This window comes from Macaca nemestrina, chromosome 7, assembly GCF_043159975.1.
Source record: "Macaca nemestrina isolate mMacNem1 chromosome 7, mMacNem.hap1, whole genome shotgun sequence".
NCBI classification, from domain to species: domain Eukaryota; kingdom Metazoa; phylum Chordata; class Mammalia; order Primates; family Cercopithecidae; genus Macaca; species Macaca nemestrina.
This window is the reverse complement of record NC_092131.1, coordinates 76,367,289-76,390,597: the sequence shown is the minus strand read 5'-3', so window position 1 is coordinate 76,390,597 and position 23,309 is coordinate 76,367,289. Positions and strand designations below refer to the sequence as shown.

At 38.5% G+C, this 23,309-nt stretch overlaps 1 protein-coding gene across 10 annotated transcripts in view; it reads left to right on the top strand.

Annotated features, from left to right (window-relative positions):
* Positions 1 to 23,309, top strand: part of LOC105477943 (NUBP iron-sulfur cluster assembly factor, mitochondrial) — a 483,889-nt gene that overhangs the window by 209,134 nt on the left and 251,446 nt on the right. For all 10 annotated transcript variants that reach the window (XM_071100355.1, XM_071100351.1, XM_071100354.1 and 7 more), the window contains exon 8: positions 15,355 to 15,440. In XM_071100355.1, the coding sequence (XP_070956456.1) occupies positions 15,355 to 15,440 (86 nt within the window). The remainder of the gene's footprint in view (positions 1 to 15,354; positions 15,441 to 23,309) is intronic.

Genomic DNA, 23,309 nt, shown 5'->3' with positions numbered 1-23,309 from the left:
ATGAAATCAACTGCTGAAGCTTGTGTATGCATCACGTAATTCTTGTGCCATGGTTTTCAGCTCCATCGGGTCATTTAAGGTCTTCTTTACACTGTTTATTCTAGTTATCCATTCGTCTAATCTTTTTTCAAGATTTTTGCTTCCTTGCGATGGGTTCAAACATCCTGCTTTAGCTTGGAGAAGTTTGTTATGACCAACTTTCTGAAACCTACTTCTGTGAGCTCATCAAAGTAATTCTCCATCCTGCTTCATTCCGTTGCAAGGCGAGGAGTTGCGATCCTTTGGAGGAGAAGGGGTGCTCTGGTTTTTAGAATTTTTCAGTTTTTCTGCTCTGTTTCTCCCCATCTTTGTGGTTTTATCTGCCTTTGGTCTTTGATCATGGTGACCTACAGATGTGGTTTTCGGGTGGATGTCCTTTTTCTTGATGTTAATGCCATTCCTTTCTGTTAGTTAGCTTTCCTTGTAACAGTCAGGTCCCTCAGCTGCAGGTCTGTTGGAGTTTGTTAGAGGTTCACTCCAGACCTTGTTTGCCTGGGTATCACCAGTGGAGGCTGCAGACCAGCAAAAATTGCAGAACAGCAAATATTCCTGCCTGATCCTTCCTCTGGAAGCTTCATCTCAGAGTGATACCCGGCTGTATGAGGTGTCAGTCAACCCCTACTGGGAGGTGTGTCCAAATTGGGCTAACGGTGGTCAGGGACCCACTTGAGGAGTCGGTCTGTCCATGGTGTCAGAGCTCAAACACCATGCTGGGAGAACCACTGATTTCTTCAGAGCTGTCAGACAGGGACATTTAAGTCTGCAGAAGTTTCTGCTGCCTTTTGTTCAGCTGTGCCCTGCCCCCAGAGGTGGAGTCTACAGAGGCAGGCAGTCCTCCTTGAGCTGGAGTGGGCTCCACCCAGTTTGAGCTTCTGGCCACTTTGTTTACCTACTCAAACCTCAGCAATGGCAGACACCCCTCCCCCAGCCAGTCTTGCCGCCTCGCAGTTCCATCTCAGACTAGCAGTGAGCAAGACTCCCTGGGCGTGGGACCCGCTGAGCCAGGTGTGGGATATAATCTCCTGGTGTGCCATTTGCTAAGACCATTGGAAAAGTGCAGTATTTAGGTGGCAGTATCCCGATTTTCCCAATACAGTCTGTCAGGGCTTCCCTTGGCTAGAAAAGGGAAATCCCCCGACCCCTTGCACTTCCCAGGTGAGGCGATGCCCCACTCTGCTTCCACTTGCCCTCCGTGGGCTGCACCCACTTTCACACCAGGCCTAGTGAGATGAACCAGGTACCTCAGTTGGAAATGCAGAAATCACCCATCTTCTGCATTGATGACGCTGGGAGCTGCAGACCGGAGCTGTTCCTATTCGGCCATCTTGCAAGGATTTTATCTTAACTTTACAGCAGACATCAGAAGGAGGAAGCAGGGAAGAGAGAGAAACAGAATGAAGACAGACAGACAGACAGAGATAGATATGCACTAACAGTACCATCTGATTCCATCCTAAGTGCTTTAAAATCTGTGGAAGCCTCTTTGGTCCCCAGTTGTTCCTAAGTGAACTCAGTCTGGTTAGTTCTGCTTCTTATTTTTTTAAATTTTATTATTTTTTTTGAGACAGAGCCTTGCTCTGTCACCCAGGCTGGAGTGCAGTGCAGTGGTGCAATCTCGGCTCACTGCAAGCTCTGCCTCCTGGGTTCACACCATTCTCCTGTTTCAGCCTCCCAAGTAGCTGGGACTACAGTTGCCCGACACCACACCCAGCTAATTTTTTTGTATTTTTACCAGAGATGGGCTTTCACCATGTTAGCCAAGATGGTCTTGATCTCCTGACCTCGTGATCTGCCCGCCTAGGCCTCCCAAAGTGCTGGGATTACAGGTGGGAGCCATCATGCCCAGCCAGCTCTGGTTAATTCTTTATAGCATCATTAAGATGGAGTGACTGGAAGCCCATTTAACGGTTGACTCCATTATACTGAAGAGTCAGTATTTGTCCCTAAACATCAGATATGTATCCAGATTTTTTTGACGAACTTGTATTCCTTTTTGTTACACACACACACACACACACACACACACACACACACACAAAGTCCTGGGATACATGTGCAGAAGTCACAGGTTTGTTACATAGGTATGCATGTACCATGGTGGTTTGCTGCACCCATCAACCTGTCATCTACATTAGGTATTTCTCCTAATGCTATCTCTCCCCTAGCCCCCAGCGCCCAACAGGCCCCGGTGTGTGATGGTCCCTTCCCTATGTCCATGTATTCTGATTGTTCAGCTTCCACTTACGAGTGAGAACATGTGCTGTTTGGTTTTCTGTTCCTGTGTTCATTTGCTGAGAATGATGGTTTCCAGCTTCATCTATGTACCTGCAAAGGACATGAACTCATCTTTTTTTAATGGCTGCATGGTATTCCGTGGTGTGTATGTGCCACAGTTTCTTATCCAGTCCATTATTGATGGGCATTTGGGTTAGTTCCAAGTCTTTGCTATTGTGAACAGTGCTGCAATAAACATGCATGTGCATGTGTCTTTATAGTAGAATGATTTATAATCCTTTGGGTATATCCCCAGTAATGGGATGGCTGAGTCAATGGTACTTCTGGTTCTAGATCCTTGAGGAACCGCCACACCATCTTCCACAATGGTTGAACTAATTTACAGTCCCACCAACAGTGTAAAAGCATTCCTATTTCTCCACATCCTCTCCAGCATCCATTGTTTCCTGACTTTTTAATGATTGCCTTCTAACTGGCATGAGATGGTGTCTCATTGTGGTTTTGATTTGCATTTCTGTAGTGACCAGTGATGATGAGCTTTTTTTCATATGTTTGTTGGTGCATAATGTCTTCTTTTGAGAAGTGTCAGTTCATATCCTTTGCCCACTTTTTGATGGAGTTGTTTTTTTCTTGTAAATTTAAGTTCTTTGTAGATTCTGGATATTAACCCATGTCAGATGGATAGATTGCAAAAATTTTCTCCCATTCTGTAGGTTGCCTGTTCACTCTGATGATAGTTTCTTTTGCTGTGCAGAAGCTCTTTAGTTTAATTAGATCCCATTTGTCAATTTTGGCTTTTGTTGCCATTGCTTTTGGTGTTTTAGTCATGAAGTTTTTGCCCATGCCTATATCATGAATGGTATTGCCTAGGTTTTCTCCTAGGGTTTTCATGGTTTTAAGTCTTATGCTTAAGCCTTTAATCCATCTTGAGTTAATTTTTGTATAAGGTTTAAGGAAGGAGTCCAGTTTCAGTTTTCTGCATATGGCTAGCCAGTTTTCCCAGCACCATTTATTAAATGGGGAATCCTTTCCCCATTGCTGTTTTTTGGCAGGTTTGTTAAAGATCAGATGCTTGTAGATGTGTGGTATTATTTCTGAGGCCTCTGTTCTGTTTCATTGGTCTATATATCTGTTTTGGTATCAGTACCATACTGTTTTGGTTACTGTAGACCTGTAGTATAATTTGAAGTCAGGTAGTGTGATGCCTCCAGCTTTGTTCTCTTTGCTTAGGATTGTCCTGGCTATATGGGCTCTTTTTTGGTTCCATATGAAACTTAAAGTACCTTTTTCTAATTCTATGAAGAAAGTCAGTGGTAGCTTGATGCAAATAGCATTGAATCTGTAAATAACTTTGGGTAGTATGGCTATTTTCACGATATTGATTCTTCCTATTCATGAGCATGGAATATTTTTTTCCATTTGTTTGTGTCCTCTCTTATTTCCTTGAGCAGTGGTTTGTAGTGCACCTTGAAGAGGTCCTTGACATCCCTTGTAAGTTGGATTCCTAGGTATTTTATTCTCTTTGTATCAGTTGTGAATGGGAGTTCACTCATGATTTGGCTCTCTTTTTGTCTATTATTGGTGTATAGGAATGCGTATGATTTTTGCACATTGATTTTTTATTGTGAGACTTTGCTGAAGTTGCTTATCAGCTTGAGGAGATTTTGGGCTGAGACAATGGCGTTTCCTAAATATATAATCATCTGCAAACAAAGTCAATTTGACTTTCTGTCTTCCTATTTGAATACCCTTTCTTTCTTTCTCTTGCCTGATTGCCCTGGCCAGAACTTCCAATACTATGTTGAATAGGAGTGGTGAGTGAGGGCATCCTTGTCTTGTGTCAGGTTTCAAAGGGAATGCTTCCAGCTTTTGCCCATTCAATATGATATTGGCTATGGGTTCGTCATAAATAGCTCTTATTATTTTGAGATACGTTCCATCAATAAATAAAAAAACGCTTAGTTTATTGAGCGTTTTTAAAATGAAGTGGTGTTGAATTTTATTGAAGGCCTTTTTGCATCTGTTGAGATAATCATGTGGTTTTTTTCATTGGTTTTGTTTATGTGATGGATTATGTTTATTGATTTGCGTATATTTAACCAGCCTTGCATCCCAGGGATGAAGCCAACTTGATAATGGTGGATATGGTTTTTTTATTTTTATGTGCTGCTAGATTTGATTTGCCAATATCTTATTGAGGATTTTCGCATCGATGTTCATCAGTGATATTGGTCTGAAATTTTCTTTTTGGTTGTGTCTCTGCCTGGTTTTAGTATCAGGATGATGCTGGCCTCATAAAATGAGTTAGGGAGGACTCCCTCTTTTTCCATTGTTTGGAATAGTTTCAGAAGGAATGGTACAGCTCCTCTTTGTACCTCTGGTAGAATTCAGCTGTGAATCCGTCTGGTCCTGGTTTTTATTGGTTGGTAGGCTATTAATTACTGCCTCAATTTCGGAACTTATTGGTCTATTCATGGATTCAACTTTTTCTTGATTTAGTCTTGGGAGGGTGGATGTGTGCAGGAATGTATCCATTTCTTCAAGATTTTCTAGTTTATTTGCATAGAGGTATTTATAGTATTCTCTGATGGTAGTTTGTATTTCTGTAGGATCAGTGGTGATATCCCCTTTATCATTTTTTATTGTATCTATTTGATTCTTCTCTCTTTTCTTTATTAGTTTGGCTAGGAGTCTATCTATTTTGTTAATCCTTTGAAAAAACCAGCTCCTAGATTCATTGATTTTTGAGGAGTTTTTTGTGTCTCTATCTCCTTCAGTTCTGCTCTGATCTTAGTTATTTCTTGCCTTCTGCTAGCTTTTGAATTTGTTTGCTCTTGCTTCTCTAGTTCTTGTAATTGTGATGTTCGGGTATTGATTTTAGATCTTTCCTGCTTTCTCCTGTGGGCATTTAGAGCTATAAATTTCTCTCTAAACACCACTTTAGCTGTGTCCCAGAAATTCTGGTATGTTGTGTCTTTGTTCTCATTGGTTTCAGAGAACTTCTTTATTTATGCCTTAATTCATTATTTACCCAGTAGTCATTCAGGAGCAGGTTGTTCAGTTTCCATGTAGTTGTGTGGTTTTGAGTGAGTTTCTTCATTCTGAGTTCTAACTTGAATGCACTGTGGTCTGAGAGACAGCTGTTTATGATTTCCATTCTTTTGCATTTGCTGAGGAGTGTTTTACTTCCAATTGCTAACTAGAATAACCAGTTTAGAGAAGAACGTAAATGACCTGATGGAGCTGAAAAGCAGCACGAGAACTTTGTGAAGCATACACAAGTATCAATAGCCTAATCGACCAAGCAGAAGAAAGGATATCAGAGACTGAAGAGCAACTTAATGAAATAAAGCATTAAGACAAAATTAGAGAAAGAAGAATGAAAAGGAACCAACAAAGCTTCCAAGAAAAATGAGACTATGTAAAAAGACAAAACCTATGTTTTATTGGTGTGCCTGAAAGTGACAGGGAGAATGAAACCAAGTGGAAAAACACTCTTCAGGTTATTATCCAGGAGAATTTCCCTTCCCCAACCTAGCAAGACAGGCCAACATTCAAATTCAGGAAATACAGAGAACACCACAAAGATACTCCTTGAGAAGAGCAACCCAAGACACATAATCATCAGATTCACCAAGGTTGAAATGAAGGGAAAAATGCTAAGGGCAGCCAGAGAGAAAGGTTGGGCTACCCACAAAGGAAAGCCCATCAGACTAACAGCAGATCTCTCTGCAGAAACCCTATAAGCTAGAAGAGAGTGGAGGCCAATACTCAACTTTCTTAAAGAAAAGAACTTTCAACCCAGAAGTTCATATACAGCCAAACTAAGCTTCATAAGCAAAGTGAAAGAGAAATAAAATCCTTTACAGACAAGCATCCAGGCCTGCTTTACAACAGCTCCTGAAGGAAGCGCTAAACTTGGAAAGGAAAAACTGGTACCAGCTATTGCAAAAACATACCAAATTGAAAAGACCATTGACACTATGAAGAAACTGCATCAACTAACAGACAAAATAACCAGCTAGCATCATAATGACAGGATCAAATTCACACATAACAATATTAACCTTCAATGTAAATGGGGTAAATGCCCCAATTAAAAGACACAGACTGTCAAATTGGATAAAGAGTCAAGACCCATCAGTGTGCTGTATTCAGGAGACCCATCTCATGTGCAAAGACACACATAGGCTCAAAATAAAGGGATGGAGGAATATTTACCAAGCAAATAGAAAAAAAAAAGAGGAAAAAATGCATGGGTTGCAATCCTAGTCTCTGATAAAACAGACTGTAAACGAACAAAGGTCAAAAAAGACAAAGAAGGGCATTACATAGTGGTAAAGGGATCAATGCAACAATAAGAGCTAACTATCCTAAATATATACGCATCCAAGAAAGGAGCACCCAGATGCATAAAGCTAGTTCTTAGAGACCTACAAAGAGACTTAGACTCCCACACAATAATAGTAGGAGACTTTAAGTCTCCATTGTCAATATTAGACAGAACAATGAGATAGAAAATTAACAAGGATATTCTGGACTTGAACTCAGCCCTGGACCAAGTGGACATAATAGACATCTGCAGAACTCTCCACCCCATATCAACAGAATATACGTTCTTCTTGGTACCACATCACACTTATTCAGAGTTGGATTCTTAACCTTCCAAAGCACACTTGGTCTCTCTCACCAGTAACTTTTTTCTTTCTCATCAATTAGGATGATTTAGAACACCAGTAATGTTGATATAGCATTGTTTCCAGTTATTATTGTGTTTAATTCTTTTTTCAGCAATTGATACAATTTTCTTTTTTTCTTTCTTTCTTTTTTTTTTTTTAAGATGGAGTCTCGCACTGTTGCCCAAGCTGGAGTGCAGTGGCGCGATCTCGGCTCTCTGCAAGCTCCACCTCTCGGGTTCACGCCATTCTCCTGCCTCAGCCTCCCAAGTAGCTGGGACTACAGGCACCCACCACCACGCCTGGCTAATGTTTTTTAGTTTTAGTAGAGACGAGGTTTCACTGTGTTAGCCAGGATGGTCTCAATCTCCTGACTTTGTGATCTGCCCACCTCTGCCTCCCTAAGTGCTGGGATTACAGGCGTGAGCCACTGTGCCCAGCCAATTGATATAATTTTCTATGGGAGGATTTCTTTCTGAGGTGAGCAAGATAATGATTCATTTCTAAATTAATAAAACATATTCTCTTTATGACTGTAATCACTTGTGTAGTCTGTTAGAAAGGAGCAAGAAGTCAAAATAGTGACTCATCCAAGAATTATTTATATTTCCTGTTGAAACACTGTGAGTACATTTTAGGTGAATTTACCTTTTAAATTATGTTTTCTTTCTGCTGATACTAATATTGATAGGTAATCCTTGATCTTATAGCAAATTATATTTAAAACTCAGGAATTTTGGGGGTGGCAGGAGAAAGACAGAGGAGACCTAAAATATACCAGTGCTTAATAGAAAATTATATTTGGTATTGTTTTTGTTAAACATCAGACATTGAATGATTATTTTCTTTTGATGCAAGTATATTTCTAAATAAAGGAGAATCAGTAGCACTAAATATTAAGAGCAGTGTGAACATTAAAAATAGTTAATTTTTTAACGTCTTATTTGACTTTATATCAATATGCTCATAATTGTAAGGTATAGAATTATTTCTCCAGCTATAATCCTGAGCAGGTTTTGTTGCACGTGTTTATTAGGCTCTAGCACTGAAGTTCTCAGTCGAGCAAGAGAATTAGATACAATCTGTGCCCTGGGGACTAGAATTCATAGTTGAGTTTTTCCACATTGGTATAATTATGATCAGTCTGACACCTGGAATCATCAGTTTTAAATGTTTAACTACTCTGACCTTTGACCCAAATCCAGATATGCAGTCATAAATAGATTTTCCTCTTAATAGGAGAATTAACAGTTAATATTCTAAATAATTATTTTGTAAAATGTTTACATATTTGCCAGTGTCTGCCAGTTAACCTTTTATAGTAAATTATAGTAAATCTCAGCTGATAAGAAGCCTTTTAAAAGGATTACAAGTTGTGAATTAGCATTTAAACAATATTATTTAATCATTTAGACTTAGACATTTACTTTAGAAAATGGATAGAGAATTCTTGGCCTGGCATGGTGGCTCACGCCTGTAATCCCAACACTTTAGGAGGCTGAGGCGGGCAGAACATGAGGTCAGGAGACCATCCTGGCTAACACAGTGAAACCCCGCCTCTACTAAAAATACAAAAAATTAGCCAGGCATGGTGGCGGGCGCCTGTAGTCCCAGCACAGGAGGCTGAGGCAGGAGAATGGCGTGAACCTGGGAGGTGGAGCTTGCAGTGAGCCAAGATTGCGCCACTGTACTCCAGCCTGGGCAACAGAGCGAGACTCCGTCTCAAAAAAGAAAAAGAAAAAAAAAAAAAGAAAATTGATAGAGAATTCTTGATGGGCTTCTTGAGATAGGCATTTTTTCCTCAGAAAATAATTCCATTTATTGCAAACTAAACTTTATTTTTTCTGCTGTTGACATTTCCTTACAGTCGGTAGAGGGAGCACAAGTTTTCTATCAGTCTCTTAATCACAAACTGAAGTGACATCATTAATGATGATATAAAGGGAGAAAATTCTAGACTAATTCATATTGGCTCATGTTTCTGGGAAAGATCAAAATTTAACAGGTAGAAAGCCAAGTATTAGAAAGATAAAATGTAATATCAGGTTTCAGAGACCATATGTTGAGTGATACAGTAACAAGAATCAACTGACATAATTCCTTTAAAATTTAAAAATCCGGGGCCGTGTGCAGTGGTGCACGCCTGTAATCCCAGCACACTGGGAGGCAGAGATGGATGGATCAGCTGAGGTCAGGAGTTCGAGAGCAGCCTGACCAACAAGGTGAAACCCCATCTCTACCAAAAATTAGCTGGGGGTGGTGGTGGGCGCCTGTAATCCGAGTTACTCAGGAGGCTGAGGCAGGAGAATTGCTTGAATCTGGGAGGCGGAGGTTGCAGTGAGATGAGATTGTGCCATTGCACTCCAGCCTGGGCGACAGACCAAGACTCCATCCCCCCCCAAAAAAAAAATAAAAAGCCCTTCACAGTGGCTCGTGCCTGTAATCCCAGCACTTACTGGCTGAGGCAGGTGGATCACTTGAGGTCAGGGTTCGAGACCAACCTAACCAACATAGAGAAACCCCATCTCTACTTAAAAAATACAAAAATTAGCTGGGCATGGTGGCGCATGCCTGTAATCCCAGCTACTTGGGAGGCTGAGGCAGGAGAATTGCTTGAACCCAGGAGGCAGGGGTTGCAGTGAGCTGATATTGTGCCACTGCACTCCAGCCTGGGCAACAAGAGCGAAACTCCGTCTCAAAAATAAACAAACAAACAAATAAATAAATAAAATTTAAAAATATGGGCTATCAAAGCAAACCTGGACAAATGGGATGACATCACGTTTAAAAGCTTCTGCACAGTAAAGGAAATATCAACATGAAGAAACGACCAGGAAATGGGAGAAAATATTTGCAAACTACCCAACTGACAAGGGATTTATAACCAGAATATATAAGGAGTTCCAACAACTATAGGAAAAAATCTAACAGTCCAGTTTAAAAATTGGCAAAAGATCTAAATAGACATTTCTGAAAAGAAGTCATACAATGGCAAACAGACATATGAAAAGGTGCTCAGAATCATTGATAATCAGAGAAATGCAAATCAAAACTACAGAGAGATACCATCTCACCCCAGTTAAAATGGCTTATGTCCAAAGTCAGGCAATAACAAATGCTGGCAAGGATGTGAGGAAAAGGGGACCCTTGTCACTGTTGGTGGGAATATGAATTAGTAAAACCACTATCTAGAACAGTTTTGAGGTTCCTCAAAAAACTTAGAGCCACGGTATGATTCAGCAGTCCTACTGCTGGGTATACACCCAAAAGAAAGGAAATCAGTATACCAAAGAGATATCTGTACTCCCATGTTTATTGCAGCACCATTCAGAATAGCCAAGATTTGAAAGCAACCTTGGTGTCCATCAACAGATGCATGATTAAGGAAAATGTGTTATTTATACACAGTAGAGTACTATTTAGCCATAAAAAGAATGAAATCCTGTCATTTGCAACAATATGGATGGAACTGGAGGCCATTGTGTTAAGTGAAATAAGCCTGGCCAGAAAGACAAACATTGCATGTTCTCACTTATTTGTGGGATCTAAAATTAAAACAATTGAACTTATGGACAGAGAGAGTAGAGGATAGTTATTCGAGGTGGGGAAGGGTACTGGGGTCGGGGGGAGATGGTAGTGGCTAATGGGTACAGAAATAATAGTTAGAAAGAATGAGTAAGACCTAGTATTTGATAGCACAACAGGGTGACTATAGTCAATAATAACTTAATTGTACATTTAAAAATATCTAAAAGTGTAATTGTATTGTTAATAACACAAAAGATAAATGCTTGAGGGGATGGATACCCCATTTTCCAAGATGTGGTTATTACATATTGCATGCCTGTATCAAAACATCCCGTGGACCCCTTATGTATATATACCTACTATGTACTCACAAAAATTCAAATAAAATTTAAAATAAAAATCTGGGTTATGCTAGATTAAGGACTAAATTTAATTTTACTGGAGGTTGTGTTGTTTCTTTATGCATTATTTTCTTATCATAAATTCTGAAGTTCATTCTAGGGCTATTTGAAATGATTACTTATATGATATATGAAACTTATACACTATACTAAACTTTGATATACTATACAGCAAAAGAGGTAGTGGTTTATGTGTGAACCAGTTATGTTTTTGGTCTTCTTCAACAAGGATTAGAAATTTTTTTTTTCAGGGCAAAACCCAGAGGCTGATTGTATTGTGATTAAGGACTTAATCATTAATTAAGAACATATATTTCAGCAAAATACCCCATATATTTCTACAAATAGTAGACAAAAAAAAATTTATACCAAAAAAAGTTATATAAATACAGTTCCTTGAAATGTTTACATGCTTCATGAGCATTTGGCAGGACATGAAAGATGATCACTGTCCTTGTCAAATGTTGTTATTAATTTGTTCGAATGGTGCTATTCAGACTATTCTGCAAAGAAACTCAAATGGCATAGATGCTTATTTGTGTTACTGTGTTAAGGTGAATTAAGTACAGAGAAAACCAAGCCAGTTTAATCCCCCTCTCTAGTATCTTACAGCTATTAAAATAATGTCTCCGAACATTTTTATAATTTTTTTAATGTAACAGCTGTTTAAGTTAAATAGGGCCTATGGAAATAGATTCAATTTGTAAAGGAGTTAATTGAGATATATTGAGACTTAGTTAGTTATTCAAGGTTATATATTATATTAAGACTGTCATCACAACCAGAATCTGGAGCTCTTGACTCCTAGTGCAAGGAGTTGCCAACTTAAAGTTTATAATCTAGGGGATATGATCATCTAGGGGAGATGATTCTGAAAATACAAGAACATTGTTTAAATTGCTGATCTTTTGTTAAGTGCTTATTTTGTGCAAAATATTATGTCATTACTTTTGTTTGATAAAAAGATGAAAAATATCATAATTGACCTTGAAGTTACATTGTGTAAAGATGATACAAATAGTAGACAAAAAGTATGTAAAAAGTAACGTGTTTATATCATATGAAAGCTAAGAATACTTTTTAGAGCCAATGCAGTAGAGAACACCCTACATACTAATATATAGTGAAGGAGAAGATTTGGAGGAAATAGCTTCCTCTGATTATGTAGGAAGAGAATAGCTCTGAGATTGACGACTAATACCTCTTAAATAAGATTATTAGGGCAGTTAGGTTGAGCAGAGGTAGTTCTAAAAGCTATTTATAGTTAAGATGGAATGCTAAATAGTGTAATCATAGAGATAACTGAGTCCTTGGAAACTATCTAGTGCAGGCACTAGTTTTACAGTTAAAGAAACCGAGACTCAGAGTGATTCTGAGTTATTCGTTTGAGGTTAGTTATATAGCTGGATACAGCCAAAGCTGGAATTTGATCCCTTCCAAATGACTGGATATGAAAAAAACTAGGAAACAGATTAATAACAGAATCTAGAAGGTGGCAAATTCTGGAAGTGTATTGGAGGTGTAGAGTATAATTTTTGCCAAGATGTAATTTCCGTCAGTCTTTGCAAGAGGGGAAAGAGGAGTGTTAATTTTTGGTTTCTTGGGCGAAGTCAATCAAATACTAGGCTGTAGTGATCCATGGAACAGTTTGAAAAGTAGGATGAGCTGCTTGATAGCCTTTAGGAAAATGACCCTCCCAGCAACGTATAAGGCATTTTATTAATAACAATAACAAATGTAATAATGATGATATTAACAGTGTTAGCTATCATTTATTGAATGTTAGGCATCATGTCAAGTAACTGTGTATAGTGGTTTATTTAGTTATTCTAACCCTGTGACCTAAGTATTTACATGCCATTTTGTCGATGAAGAAACAAAAACTCTGATAGGTTAAGTCATTATCTAGTCACACAGGTAGTCAGCTGTAGAATCAAATTTTGAATCCTGATCTCTTAGAATTCTAAAAATAGTGTATCTCAAACTTGAGTAATGAATAGGCCCTTCTTCTAAAGGAAAAATAATCTTCCCACACCCCATACTGACTTATTTTTATTATAAGATTACTTAACTAGGTATAAACACAAATTCCTTAAGTTTTTAGCTCATACTGTATAGTTTAAAAATTAAATTAAATACAAGCAAAACTTACAAAATCAGTAAAATTCGAATTTATGACATTAATTTAATGTAAAACATGTTTTTTCCTGAAATGAAGATGCTGATTGCAAGATGAATTTATAGCTAACTACTACTGTATAGGTTCTTTTGAGTTTGGCATGCCTATACTGCCATGTGCTTTGTGATAACTTGGTTCTCCCACCACTTTTCTCTATTCAAACTTCTTCAAAATATCCCTTCAGGCAATACTGTCTATTATCTAATACCTTCACTTGGTGTAATCAGTTATTTATTGTTAATCTTGCCTCTGTTTTCATTAGTTGTGTGGGACTGCTGCTTGATACCAGTTTTTAACAGTTTGGGGCTCTGAATTGTCGTAGCATTGTGTATTTAGTTATAAGGTGATGGTCAGCCATGTGATCCATATTATGTTTATGTTAATTATCTTTTAGGTTATCATCGAGAGGGAACCACAAAGTTAAAAAAAAATTCACAGACTCTGCCAATCTTAACTAGGACTTTGTTATTTCGACCTATAGAAAAATTGTACTGCACTTTCTGTCAAAACTCTATACCCTAGTACTACCTGGTTTCTGTAGGGTAGTAGTGGAGATCCAGAAAATTTGCCGTCTCCATCCATTTCAGTTCAGGCCTCTAACATTTCGCATCTGAATTTCTGCCACAGCCCTCAGTTTTATTCCCACCAAACTGCTTTCCATAGTGTGAGTTTTTAAGAATATAAACTTCTAGGACTCAGCTTAAGAATCACATCTTCCTGGAAACTTTCCTCTATTGCTTCTCCTATGTCTAGCTTCCATCTGTCATATTTCACCATTTTCTCTCCTAGATTGAATTAGTTAGCTTTTCTTCCTGTTTCTTCTTTATAACTCCATAACACTTTGTGCACACCTCTGTTATGATGCTTAGCATATTGTATTGTAATCCTTATTTTTTCAGTCTCCCAAGTAGAATATTAACAGCTTCTTCCTCCTCCTCTTCTTCTTTCTTCTCCTCCCCCTTGTTCTCCTTCTTCTCCTCCTTAGCATATTGTATTGTAATGCTTAATTTTTCAGTCTCCCAAGTAGACTATTAACAACCTCGTCCTCTTCCTCCTCCTACTCCTCCACCTCCTCCGCCTCTTCGTCTTCCTCTTCTCCTCCTCCTCCCCTCTTTATCCTTTCCTTTCTTTCTTCTTTCTTTCTTCCTACTTCTTCCTTCTTCCTTCCTTCTTCTTTCTTCTTCCTTTTTTTTTTTTTTTTTTTTTTTTTTTTTTGAGACGGAGTCTCGCTCTGTCGCTCAGGCTGGAGTGCAGTGGCCTGATCTCAGCTCACTGCAAGCTCCGCCTCCTGGGTTCACGCCATTCTCCTGCCTCAGCCTCCCGAGTAGCTGGGACTACAGGCGCCCGCCACCTCGCCCGGCTAGTTTTTTGTATAGTTTTTAGTAGAGACGGGGTTTCACCGTGTTAGCCAGGATGGTCTCGATCTCCTGACCTCGTGATCTGCCCGCCTCGGCCTCCCAAAGTGCTGGGATTACAGGCTTGAGCCACCGCGCCCGGCCTTTTTTTTTTTTTTTTTTTTTTTTTTTTTTTTTTTTGAGATGGAGTCTCACTGTATTGCCCAGGCTGGTCTTGGACTTCTGGGCTTAAGTGATCCCTCCGCCTCAGCCTCCCAAGTAGTTGGGATTACAGGAACACGCCACCATGCCTGGCTATTGGACTGTTAATTTGAAAGTAAAGCCTGCCTCATCCATCTGTATAACTGCACGTTATCTGAATGGGAAGAAAGTTCCACTGATAGAGTTATGATCCTGAATCACTGATTAGTCAGTTGTGATTTTGTTTTTATTTTATTTTATTTTTTGTTTTGAGATGGAGTCTTGCTCTGTCAGCCAGGCTGAAATGCAGTGGTGTGATCTTGGCTCACTGCAACCTCTGTCTCCTGGGTTTCAGTGATTCTCCTGCCTCAGCCTCCCAAGTAGCTGGGATTGTAGGCACGAGCCACCATGCCTGGCTAATTTTTGTATTTTTAGTAGAGACAGGGTTTTACCATATTAGCCAGGCTGGTCTTGAACTCGTGACCCCAAATGATCCACCCACCTTGGCCTCCCAAAGTGCTGGGATTGTAGGCGTGAGCCACCATGCCCAGCCCAGTTGTGATTTTAGAAGTGAGGATTCAAAGGTAGGCAAAAACAAAGTCGACATTTTCTTGTCTTTCTCATTCATTTGTGTAAAATGTATGTGAGTGACCTAAGTAGTTAATGTAATAGACTATTTGCGCATGTAAGCAACATAATGTTGAAAGTAATTTCTCCATAAATAATTAAAACATAATAGCATTTTGTTTAACTTTGGCTAGGTGCTGTGATTGTCTCCACGCCCCAGGACGTCGCATTGATGGATGCGCACAAGGGTGCTGAGATGTTTCGCAAAGTCCATGTGCCCGTAAGCATTTACAGCTTCACTGTTGAAAAATATAAAACTCTTCTAACTGAAGAAGCAAGTCATTGAAAAATACAGTTAAAGTTTTAATTTAGTCCTGTGCAGAAGTCTTTATGAAAGTCCTAGTTTATCGTTATGGTTACTTTAAAAACACACTTATAGGTGCAAACGCGTCTATACAAGATATTAATCCAGAAGAATTCTAAGGCACCCTTTAGGTAAGAGTTTTCTATAGAAGTACTACTTCTCTCATACTTGCAGCTCTCACTGACCAAAAAAAAATTACAAGAGTGTTTTAGGAAATTATTTAGATCGATAGACTTGAATAGATCACTTATGGGGAAACAGATGAAAAAAGATTACTTTTTTCCTTCTGCCTCCTACAGTTCAACTCATTTATAGCTCACCTTCTTCTAGGAGGCACTTCAGGATTTTCTACCCAATTTGGTGGAATGAAAGTTAAAAATAAAATAAAAATAGACAAAATAATTAAAGTTAGATGGAGTCAGAAGTGAAGTCAGTAAAAAAATTGCATGCTATTAAGGAACTTAAATACATGCTAGGGGTGTACCACGACTTTTCTAGCAACCAAAGGGAAAGAAATATAGTACCATTATAAAACTGTGCGTTTCTGCAAGTTAAAAAAAAAATAAAACTGGATGCTCAAGAGAGACAGAGCTGAGACCAGAGAGAAATATCTTCCCTAAGTTCTTAGAAAGAAGAACCTGTGTATGTAATGAACACACTCTCATCACCTTCTTTACAGTAAATACAGGGTTCTTCCTTCTAGTGTGCCTCAACAAAAGCAGGTGGAATCGTGCTGGAGTACAATTTAAAACAAACATTTCAGTACAACGCCAACATGATACTTCTCTGTGGCTAGCTAGTAGCCTTGCTTAATTCAAAGACAGATTTTAGAGCATATACATCAGAGCTTTTTAAACTTCAGTCTGTAGATTAGCTTCAGGAGTCTCATGATTTTTCTCTCCCTCACCTCCCCCAGCCCTAAATTGTATGCCTACATGTATTTGTTTTGGTATGGAACGAATTATAACTTTTATCAGATTCTTCAGTGAGACCATGACACAGGATAAGATCCAATAATGTATTTGAATGAATGGACTTGAAGGGAAGCTTTCATAAATGTTTATCTCTCAGAGGGCTTCTGAAAAGTATAAAATAGTGTAGTAGAATGGTCGAGGTGAATTTCCTCAAGTACCTCTTCTCCCTTGCCAGTTAGCACAGTGCTGTGGGCATTGGCAAGCTGCGGAACTCTGGGTTGGATTGACATGTTCTCATGATGAGGAGGCTGATAAGGAAGGTGCCTGTTTGCTTACCTTCCAGGTGGTCCAAGGGTTTTTCACTAGCAGGTTTATAATTGTAATCAGCAAGTAGTTTAGGGCCATTGTTCTATGTTGTGAACTTTAGGTTGGAAAATTTTTAAAACAATGATAACCAAATGCCTGCCTCACACAGAAAACTCTCTAAAGCACCTAATTTGAGCAATGTTACTTCATATTATGCCCTGTAAGACAAACTAGACACAAGTAATGCCTACCCAGATAACTAAATAAGTTTACTTATTATATGGGATTTTAAAATACAAATCAGCAAAAAGTTAGAAGGTTATCTACCAAAAATTATGACATTGACTTAAGTAATCTATAATGCTTCTTTCTGGCAGAAATTAGGTAACAGTGCCAATTGTCTGTTAAGATCACTCCAAAGTCAGGATAATAGCCATTCTATTTGCACATAAGTGAATGCTTAACTTCTCATTCTGTACGATGAGAGTTGAGGGTGTCTCACTCACCCAAAAACATGAATTCTTTGAGGAAGAAGTTTTAAACAGAGCAGAAGTAAGACCTCTTTACAATTTTACCCCATATAAATTATCATTTTGTATATCAAAATACCATTTCAACTGACACTGCCATTTGAGGTGACTACGTATATGGAGCAAGTCCTACATGGACTTTGCTAGTTAGGAGTCTAATGACCGTAGTTGCCAAATTCAGCATATATTATTTTTCAGTCCCTATGTAAATCTGTATACCTGTAAACTTGGATACTTATACTGTTCTGACAGATTTTTTTCCTAGATTCTAAGGCAGAGGGTTGGACAGATAATCCTTATGGAACATAACAGAGAGGAAGAGGGATGATCACTAAGTCCAGGTTAGGCTATTGCTAGGTGGATGCCACTGAAGGATAAATGGTGAAGATATTAGCAAGGAAGTATTATGAAGACATATTCCAGATGAAGGCTGATGGACTGCATAAGGCTCATAGAACTACTTCAGGGATCAGTTAGAAGGTGAAAGAGCTGTTTGGGATCAGAAAGTTGATGTTCGAGTATAAGTTTGCCAGGTTAGAGCAGTTCTGGGTCATGGCAAGGTCCAGGATGTTGTCATGGGTTTGTGGGACTTAGTGGGAGTAGAAATGAAAGTCATTGGAATTGTGTAATTCTTCCAAGTTGAAATTTATAGTTCTTTCCTCTGTAAGAACTTTTGGACATCTTCCTGTATCTTTATTATAGCTCTCTCTTTTTTTTTTTCACCCTACATTTAAATTATTTGCCTTCTAAACTACAAACATTTTTTAAAAGAGATAGAAGGTCTTAATCATCTCTTAAACCTGAAGAACAAGATAGGTATTCAGTAATGTTTGCAGGTGAATGAGTGAGAACTTTCCAGCAATAAGCTCTGTGAACAATTGGGCAATCATGATTAGCTACATTGTAAAGAAGGTCTTGGCTATGAGTGGGAAGTGGATTTGATGACCTCTGAGATCCCTCTGGGCCTTCAAAGTCCCAGAGCCTAAGTAATAGTAAAGGATTTGAAATTATTAAGTGTTTTATAAATACAAAAAAAGATGTTATGCTTTGTTTATACCAGTTTATTGCATTTCTTCCCCTTGGTTTTTAGTCCTGCTCTCTGTTTTTCTCCCATTTGACATGCATTAGTTACCGTGGAAACAATGATGTCATTGGAATGCATCGGTATGGACAGAGTTTAGTAATGTCTGCAAGAACATATTGAAGTTAATTTAAATGATTTCTTAAAACTCAAGGCTTAGATAGGGGAAGTAGGAGAAGAGATGAGCTATTAAATTTTCTGTTCTCTGCCTGAAATGGTAGCAACTGTGCCAAATCCTTAATTATCTTAATATTTGTAGGTAGACTATTTTTTAAAACAACATAAAAATTTTCAGTCTTATACATTTTTAATAATGAGTAATTTATGTGTTGTGTCATTCTCACTCATTTTTCTTGCCTTCTTATACATGGGAGTCCCAAGCACCCCGATTTGGAGCCCTTCTCCTACCCTTGCACTATATGTCCTTTACTTCTTTGATAATCTCTTTCCCTGCTACTGAAAAGTAAATTAAAGTATATTTATTCTCTTACTCCTTTGGCACATAAGGGATCACTTAGTTACTTTTAATTCAACAAATGTGATTAATTTATTTTTCCACAAGTCTATATTTACTGATATTTAGTGTCTTCTATAAGCAAAGTACTGTAATAAACTTCCATTAGTGGTTTAGAAAAAAATAAAGAAGGATGAAGCCTCTTTCTTCAAGTACTTTATCATCCTGTAGACTAACTCTGTTTTGATGCAAAGGCCTTAAATTCTGAAAAGCATGAAAACACTTTTTCTTCCAGACTATCAGGGATGGCTTTATGGAAAAGCCACGATTATTTTTTTCATGCCCCTGTAATTTTACACATCCTGGTCCTTTGCCTGATAAACCACGGCCAGTTTAGGGAACTCATGTATTCATTTTTAACATCTCTGCTCAGACATTATTTCCTCTAGAAAGCTTTTCCCAGTGTGCCAGGAAAAGTTAATACTCCTATCTGGGATCTACTTACACATACATTTACTTTGGTTCTTATTGCACTACAGGTTTACCTGTCAGTCTTCACAGAAGAACGCAAGTTTTGGATAGCAAGAAAACATGCTTTAAACAATCTTAAATGCATAGTTACCTGGCATATAGCAGGCAGGATACTTTGATTTAGGATGTAATGCCATCCACATCTGCTGTTCCCTTTACCCCCAGCTCATGGGCTGCTCTGCCTTGCTTTCTCTGTGCCACAGCCAAACTGGTCTTCTTCTACTTCTTTGAAGTTTCCACACAGCATTTTTCTCCTCGAGACCCTTACCATGCTTTTTCCCTACTGGAGAACATTTTAACCTCACTTTTCACCTGTTAACAGCCCTTTTTATACTTTGGTACTTAAACAAAAGGCTTTTCTCAGGGAGAGGGCACGTCTCCCTGAGAGACAGAGTCTCACTTTGTCACCCAGGCTGAAGTGCAGTGGTGCGATCTCAGCTCACTGCAACCCCTGCCTCCTGGGTTCAAGCAATTCTCCTGCCTCAGCCTCCCTAGTAACTGGGATTACAGGCACCCGCCACCATGCCCAGCTTATTTTTGTATTTTAGTAGAGATGGGATTTCACCATGTTGGCCAGGCTGGTCTCGAATTCCTGACCTCAAGCAATCCACCTGCCTCGGTCTCCCGAAGTGCTGGGATTACAGACGTCAGCCACCACGCCCAGCCCGCCCTAACCCTTTTATGAGCTTTTTTAGTTTTATGATACAATTATACTCTATTACTCCTTTTGTAACTGTTTTCACATTTGTTAGTACTTTCACATTTGCATGCTATACTGTACTGTACTGTACTGTACTGTACTATACTATACTATACTATACTATACTATACTATACTCATACTATAAGCTCGGTGAGTACAGGGACCACCTGTCTCTCTCGCTGTGCCTGGAAGATGTAGTTTCTCACTAAATATATGCTGAGTGAATGAGTGGAGTAGGATTTTCGTAGGCATATCTAGGGACTAGGGAGGGACAGAATTCAGTCTTGAAAGAGTCAGAAATACACAAGTTGTGTTCAGGATTGTTCAGTTTGTCTATAGTTGAGGTAGTGTGTATTGGTGTATGGCCAGGTTTGGTAGAGCCTTAAACAGTAGGCTAAGGAATTTGTACTTTCTTCTTAAGATTATAAGAGGAGTTCATAAAGAATGCTGGATGGGAAGTAGACATCATTAGGATAGAGCTTTACAAAGTTTTAATCTGGTGGAGATAAATAAAAAGAATAGGGGCCAGGAAACATGGAGGAAGTAAGGGAACATTTGCAATGATCAAAGTTATTCATGCTGCAGATTGTGACCCACAAACAGATCATGAAATTGATACAGTAAGAGATGTAATCAAAAATGCTTAAACCGTGTCAGAGTAAATTGCTCTTAGGAAGAGTCTTATTTCATAAAGATTTGGTCTCAAATATAAACACGTATATTATATGTGTGTATTGTGTGTTTCTTGCTCATGTAACAGTAGTATTATAGTAGATGAACAGGTCAGCAGAGTGGCCTTCTTCCATGTCGTCAAGATGTAAAATATTTCTTTTATCAGTAAGACTGTTTAAAAAGTTGGAAAAACATGGTGTAGGTGATAGACAGTAAGGGACTTAATTAGAATAATGCCAGTGAAAATGGAAGGGGAAATGAATGTAATTGACATTTTGAAGGAAGAATTGACAATCTTGGGAATCGATTGTATAGGGTAGGAGAGTTAGAACAAAAAAGACAGAAATCAAAATAATTTTGAGAGTTATGACGCCATTAATAAATCTACTAGGAGCTGCTTTTTAGTTCAGGTTGACAACAAACTAGAAGAAATAAGAGGTTAGGTTCTCAGTCACAAATCTCTGCCCTTCTTCTCTATGAGAGTTGTGATTTAATAGTGTTCATCAAGGAAGAAACTGGTAAAGATATTGACAAGAGAAATGCTCTTTAAAAAGTTTCTTATATACAGATTTTTGTTATCATTTAGAGAACTGTATTTTTTATATTCTTTAGTAGTTTCAAATTAAATTGCTTTCCAAATTTTCTTATGTTTTAGATGATAGGAAACTACTTGCAGAGGCATTTTTGCATAGTAGTGAAGAACATGAGCTGAGGAGTTTGAATTGTAGATCTCAGCTCTGCCACTTTGTGACTATATGACCTGAGTTATTTATTCTGTGCCTTAGTTTTCTCAATCATCATATGGGAATCATAGTAGTATTTTCCTCAGGAGATTAAGATGAGAAATAAACAAGATAATGCATATAAATGGCTTAAGTACAGTAGTTTTTGGCAGTCTAAGCACTCAATGTTTACATAATGTTATATAATAATTAATTTTTCTTATAACTTTTTAGAATGTTATGAAACAGATAAATTTACATATTTTTATGTATTTTACATGAGGATTTTGACTAATCCCTTTATTTGGTAATAAGAATTTGGGGCTGGGCATGGTGGCTCATGCCTGTAATTCCAGCACTTCGTGAGGCCAAGGCAGGAGTATTGCTTGAGGCTAGGAGTTCAAGACCATCTTGGGCAACATATTGAGACCCCTGTCTCTTCAAAAGAATAAAAAATTAGCCGAGTATGGTGGCATGCAACTGTTGTCCAAGCTACTCAAGAGGCTGAGGTGGGAGGATCACTTGAGTCTGGAAGGTCCAGGCTGCAGTGAACTGTGATCATGCCGTACACTCCAGCCTGAGTGTTAGAGTGAGACCTTGTCTCAAAAAAAGAAAAAAATAATAATTAGAATTTTAAACACTACTGTTCTTTGAGATTTATGCCTTGAGTATATTCATTGAGCCATCTACATTATCTTCATGTAGATTTATTAAGTTGATATATTATTTTGAGTCTAAAATTCTGCATTATTTGAAATTTGCATTATTTAAAGAAGACAAATTGCTGTTACAAGTAAACCCCAAAATATATAATGATACAAATACAATGGAAGTTTCTTTCATGCTCATGTAACAGTCCTATTACAGTAGATGAACAGGTGAGCAGAGTAGCCTTCTTCCATGCAGTCTTTCAGACTGTTGGAGCCTCTGTCATTTTCAATTGTGGCTTCTAAAATTACATTAGGAGCCATCTTCATTCTAGCCAGCCACAAGGAAAGAGAATACAGAGGCATATACCTACCTTGGAGATTTTTGTGGGCCAGACCTAGAAGTGATACACATACTTCTACACACATTCTTCTAGCTAAAATCAGTCACATGACCACATGTCACATTTCTCAAGGAGCCCAAGAAATATTGATTAGTTGTATGCCAAGGAAGATGAGATCATGAATTTTGGTGAGCAGTGAGCAGTCTATACCACATTTGACCTGGAAACAAATATATAGATTAAATCCTAATGTAGATCACTGAACTGATTTATTTCCTAATAAATAATTCTGAAAATTATATAGCTATTTTAGTCTTAAAAATATTTATCTTATAAAAGAGAGAAATTCTACCTTTCCTGTGGTTTAATTTTTCTGCCAAAAACAAAAAACAGAGACAATTCTACTGTGGTCTGGAACTTTTTTTTTTTTTTTTTTGAGACAGAGTCTTGCTCTGTCGCCAGGCTGGAGTGCAGTGGCGTGATCTTGGCTCACTGCAACCTCCACCTCCCGGGTTCAAGCAATTCTCCTGCCTCAGCCTCCCGAGTAGCTGGGACTACAGGCGCCCAACACCATGCCTGGCTAATTTTTGTATTTTTAGTAGAGACGGGATTTCACCGTGTTGGCCAGGATGGTCTCGATCTTCTGACTTCATGATCTGCCCGCCTCAACCTCCCAAAGTGCTGGGATTACAGGTGTGAGCCACTGCGCCTGGCCGGTCTGGAACTTTTTATTATTTATTTGTAAAGGTTAAGGATTATATTGTCTTCTTAGAAAAATTAGATGATCTTTATTATCTTTATAAGACTGGATAGCATTCTGCATCTCAGCCATAATTATTTCTCAGAGACTGGAGATATATGCTCATTTGTGTCTTTCCCCAA